Genomic DNA, 5754 nt, shown 5'->3' with positions numbered 1-5754 from the left:
GTGAGTGAGTGTGTGAGTGAGTGTGTGAGTGAGTGAGTGAGTGAGTGAGTGAGTGAGTGAGTGCTACTACTGCTACTACTGCTATGACCAGAACAGCTGTAATACTGGAGTGAGTTTCTACTACTGCCACAACTGTCATGACCAGAAATGCTGTAATATTGTAGTGAGTTACTACTACTGCTACTACTGCCATGACCAGAACAGCTGTAATACTGCAGTGAGTTACTACTACTGCTACTACTGCCATGACCAGAACAGCTGTAATACTGTAGTGAGTTACTACTACTCCTACTACTGCCATGACCAGAACAGCTGTAATACTGTCGTGAGTTACTACTACTGCCATGACCAGAACAGCTGTAATTCCCTCCGTCCTGACTATTCTCCCAGTCCCTGGCGCTTGAAAAACATCCCCACAGCATGATCCTGCCCCCACCGTGCTTCAACATAGGGATGGTGCCAGGTTTCTTCCAGACGTGATGCTTGGCATTCAGGCCAAAGAGTTCAATTTTGGTTACATTGGACCATATAATCTTGTTTATCATGGTCTGAGAGTCTTTAGGTGCCTTTTCGCAAACTCCAAGCAGGCTGTCATGTGCCTTTTACTGAGGAGTGGATTCTGTCTGGCCACTCAAGGCCTGATTGGTGGAGTGCTGCAGACATTGCTGTCTTTCTAGAAGGTACTCCCTTCTCCACAGAGGAACTCTGGAGCTCTGTCAGAGTGACCATCGGCCCTTCTCCCCCGATTGCTCTGTTTAGCCGGGCGGACAGTTCTAGGAAGAGTATTGGTGGTTCCAAACTTCTTCCATTTAAGAATGATAGAGGCCACTGTGTTCTTGGGGACCTTCGATGCTACAGAAATGTTTTGGTACCCTTTCCTAAATCTACGCTTCTACACAATCCTGTCTCGGAGCTCTACGGACAATTCCTTCGACCTCATGACTCTGACATGCAGTGTCAACTGTGGGACCTTATATAGACAGGTGCCCTTCCAAATCATGACCAATACATTATATTTACCACAGGTGGACTCCAATCAAGTTGTAGAAACATCTCAAAGATGATCAATGGAAACAAGAAGCACCTGTGCTCAATTTCGAATTTCATCGCAAAGGGTCTGAATACTTATGTAAATATGATATTTCTGTGTTTTAATTTTAATAAAGGTAAAATGCAGTACAAGCTCCCTTAAGTGACAAGTCAATGTTTGTAGCTCATATAATTATATGGAATTTGTCAAATAACCCTTCAGCATACATACAATGATCTCAACCACTCTACCCCTGTGGAGATGCTCTGAATCACATAGTGGATGCATTCCAAATGGCACCCTACTCTCCTATAGGGTTCTGGTCAGTAGTGCAATATATAAGCAATAGGGTACCATTTGGGACGCAAACAGTATGATTTCCTTGTTCCCACCAGAGTTGAATGAAAATTATTTACTTAAAAATCATACAATGTGATTTTCTGGATTTTTGTTTTAGATTCCGTCTCTCACAGTTGAAGTGTACCTATGATMAAAATTACAGACCTCTACATGCTTTGTAAGTAGGAAAACCTGCAAAATCGGCAGTGTATCAAATACTTGTTCTCCCCACTGTATGTGAAGAACAGCTGGTGCACGATATATAAAGAAGTCTCGATGTTTGCTCGCCTGAGGTACAGTATCTCATGATAAGCTGTAGACCACACTATCTACCTATCTGTATTTTTTGTAGCTGTCTACATACCACCACAGACGCATGCTGGTACTAAAACCGCGCTCAATGAGCTGTATACCGCCATAACCTAAMAGGAAAACGCTCATCCAGAGGCGGCAATCATAGTGGCCGAGAACTTTAAGGCAGGGAAACTTAAATCAGTTCTACCTAACTTCTATCAGCATGTTAAATGTTCAACCACAGGAAAAAAAATTATAGAACAACTTTACTCCACACACAGAGATGCGTACAAAGCTCTCCCTCGCCCTCCATTTGGCAAATCGTACCATAATTCTACCTAAAGCAGGAAGCACCAGTGACATCGGTCTATAAAAATGTGGTCAGATGAAGCAGATGCTAAACTACAAGACTGCTTTGCTATCACAGACTGGAACATGTTCTGGGAATCTTCCGATTGCATTGAGGAGTACACCACATCAGTCAATGGCTTTATCAATAAGTGCATCGAGGACGTCGTCCCCACAGTGACTGTACGTACATACCCCAACCAGAAGCCATGGATTACAGGCAACATTTGCACTGAGCTAAAGGGTAGAGCTGCCGCTTTCAAGGAGCGGGACTCTAACCCGAAAGCTTATAAGAAATCCCGCTATGCCCTCCCACGAACCATCAAACAGAAAAAGGATCAATACAGGACTAAGATAGAATCATACCACACCGGCTCAGACGCTTGTCGAATGTGGCAGGGCTTGCAAACTATTACAGACTACAAAGGGAAGCACAGCCGAGAGCTGCCCAGTGACACGAGCCTAACAGACGAGCTAAATAACTTATTTGCTTGCATCGAGGCAAGTAACACCGAAACACTGACGACTGTGTGATCACGCTCTCTGCAGCCGATGTAAGTAAGACCGTCAAACAGGTCAACATCCACAAGGCTGCAAGGTCAGACGGATTACCAGAACGTGTACTCCGAGCATGCACTAAACAACTGGCAAGTGTCTTCATCGAAATGTTCAACCTCTCCCTGTCTGTAATACCAACATAATTCAAGCAGACCGCCATAGTCCCTGTGCCCAAGAACACTAAGGTAACCTGCCTAAATGACAACCGACCCGAAGCACTGACGTTTGTAGCCATGACCTGCTTTGAAAGGCTGGTCATGGCTTACATCAACACCATTATCCCAGAAATCCTAGACCCACTCAAATTTGCATACCGCACCAACAGGTCAACAGATGATGCAATCTCTATTGCACTCCACACTGCCCTTTCACACCTGGACAATAGGAACACCTATGCGAGAATTCTCTACATTGACTASAGCTCAGCGTTCAACACCGTAGTGCCCTCAAAGCTCATAACTAAGCTAAGGACCCTGGGACTAAACACCTCCCTCTGCAACTGGATCCTGGACTTCCTGACGGGCTGCCCCCCAGGTGATAAGGATAGGTAAAAACACATCCGCCAAGCTGATCCTCAACATGGGGGCCCCTCAGGGGTGCTCAGCCCCCTCCTGTATTCCCTGTTCACTCATGACTGCATGGCCAGGCACAACTCCAACACCATCATTGATTTTGCTGATGACACAACAGTGGTAGGCCTGATCACCGACAATTACGAGACAGCCTATAGGGAAAAGGTCAGCGACCTGGCCGTGTGGTGCCAGGACAACAACCTCTCCCTCAATGTGATCAAGACAAAGGAGATGATTGTTGATTAAAGGAAAAAGAGGACAAAGCACGTACCCATTCTCATTGACGGGGCTGTAGTGAAGCAGGTTGAGAGCTTCAAGTTCCTTGGTGTCCATACCACCAGCAAACAAACATGGTCCAAGCACACCAAGACAGAAACCAACACCTATTCCCTATCAGGAGACTGAAAAGATTGGGCATGGGTCCTCAGATCCTCGAAAGGTTTTACAGCAGAACCATCGAGAGCATCCTGACGGGTTGCATCACTGCCTGGTATGGCAACTGCTCGTCCTCCAATCGCAAGGCACTACAGATGGTAGTGCTTACGGCCCAGTACATCACTGGGGCCAAGCTTCACGCTATCCAGGACCTCTATACCAGGCGGTGTCAGAGGAAGCCCCTACAAATTGCCAAAGACTCCAGCCACCCTAGTCATAGAATGTTCTCTCTGCTACCACACGTCAAGCGGTACCGGAGCGCCAAGGCAAGGTCCAAGAGGCTCTTAAATTGCTTCTACCTCCAAGCCATAGGACTCCTGAACGCTAATCAAATGGCTACCCAGACTATTTGCATTGTGTGCCCCCCTTCTGCAACGCTGCTGCTACTCTGTTATTATCTCTGCATAGTCACTTTAATAACTCTACTTACATGTACACATTACCTCAATTACCTCAACACCAGTGCCCCCGCACATTGACATAGACTCTGTACCAGTACCCCCGTATATATATTGTTATTTTCTGCTGTTTTTTAATTATGTGTTATTCTTATCTCTTACTTTTAGGTTGGTTAAGGGCTTGTAAGCATTTCACTTTAAGGTCTTCACTTGTTGTATTCGGTGCATGTGACAAATACAATTTGATTGGATTAGATTTGATTTGAAATGCATTAGGCCAAATGCTGGGCCAAGCAGACTCTTATAATTTCCACTGTTCTGACAGTAGTCTTTTTAGCCAGGCCCATTAACCCTATCAGTCCCAGCCCAAAAATATGTTGTTTGCTTATCTGACTTTCATTTACGTGCCACTTTAATAATGTTTACATATCTTGCAATACTCATCTCATATGTATATACTGTATTCTATACTATATCTATACAATGTTCCAACATCTAGTGGAAAGCCTTCCAGAATAGTGCCGGCTGTTATAGCAGTAAAGGGGGGAGCAACTCCATATTAATGCACATGATTTTGGAATGAGATATTGAAGGAGCAGGTGTCCACACATGTTTGGTCATGTAGTGTATTTCAGCCCATATGTCACCACATTTTTTTWAATAGTTTAAAGCTGGAACCATTCGGCCGTTTTTGAAAAAGACCCCTCCGGGCCCCTTCGGGTTCTCCCTGCTTTCACAACCACCGTTCTAGCTCAGCCCACACAGATTAATGGTTGTAACCAACGGATGCAAGAAAGATAGATGAATCCAATGCTACAACCCACATACAATGGTACAACTGTAGCTCAAACACACAAAGTTTAAAATGGGTTAGAAGTCGAAATCGCACCGGCGTTGCAGTGGGACTCATTGGGTTAATGAAATTACCAAAGTAATTGAATTATTAGGAGGGAGAAAATGAACATTCTAATCCTCTATTCCATTCTGTTTCCCTTTTTCTGCTACTCTTGCTATTTCAGTCTGGTTAATGTTATTAGCACAGCATTTTACACACAAACACAGTCACGTACTGTACAGTCCCACATATGTCTGGGGCACAAAACATGGTGCACAAGCACAGACACACACACCAAGTGTACCTATGGCTCTAACATAACAGGGGAGTCATTAACTGAGCATTTTGCAGTAAGATAATTACTAAATTTGAATGCACTTTGAGGTCAGTAATTTCATCCAACACACTCACTAAAAGATCACTTTTGAACATCATCCTCAATGCCTCATCATCATTCAACACCCCCTTCATACACCGACCAATTAACCAATACCAACAACAACCCCTTTATACACCGACCAATTAACCAATACCAACAACAACCCCTTAATACACCGACCAATTAACCAATACCAATAACAACCCCTTTATACACCGACCAATTAACCAATACCAACAACAACCCCTTTATACATCCTGGAAGCACCGATTCAGATGCACATTCATCTTCTGCACATCCATCACTCCAGTTTTTAATTGCTAAATTGTAATTACTTTGTTGTTTGTGTCGCACTGCTTTGCTTTATCTTGGCCAGGTCGCAGTTGTAAATGAGAACTTGTTCTCAACTGGCCTACCTGGTTAAATAAAGGTGAAATAATATATATTTTTTCTTTTTACCATTACCATCAACCACCCCTTTATACATCCTGGAAGCACCGACCAATTAACCAATACTACCAACTCCCCTTTCATACATCCTGGAAGCACCGACCAATTAACCAATA

The 5754-nt window shown here is 44.1% G+C and overlaps 1 protein-coding gene across 1 annotated transcript in view; it reads right to left on the bottom strand.

The window, feature by feature from the left end:
* Positions 1-3474, bottom strand: part of LOC112072152 (neurexin-1a-beta-like) — a 58625-nt gene extending 55151 nt beyond the window's left edge. The window contains exons 1-2 of the mRNA XM_070439675.1: positions 3413-3474; positions 2889-2943 (exon numbers count right to left, since the gene is read on the bottom strand). Coding sequence (XP_070295776.1) covers positions 2889-2943; positions 3413-3474 — 117 coding nt within the window. The remainder of the gene's footprint in view (positions 1-2888; positions 2944-3412) is intronic.
* Positions 3475-5754: the final 2280 nt, after the last annotated feature.

This window comes from Salvelinus sp. IW2-2015, unplaced genomic scaffold, assembly GCF_002910315.2.
Source record: "Salvelinus sp. IW2-2015 unplaced genomic scaffold, ASM291031v2 Un_scaffold1837, whole genome shotgun sequence".
In the NCBI taxonomy this organism is placed as follows: Eukaryota; Metazoa; Chordata; class Actinopteri; order Salmoniformes; family Salmonidae; genus Salvelinus; species Salvelinus sp. IW2-2015.
The sequence above is the reverse complement of the archived record's forward strand: the minus strand, read 5'-3'. Positions and strand labels throughout refer to the sequence as shown.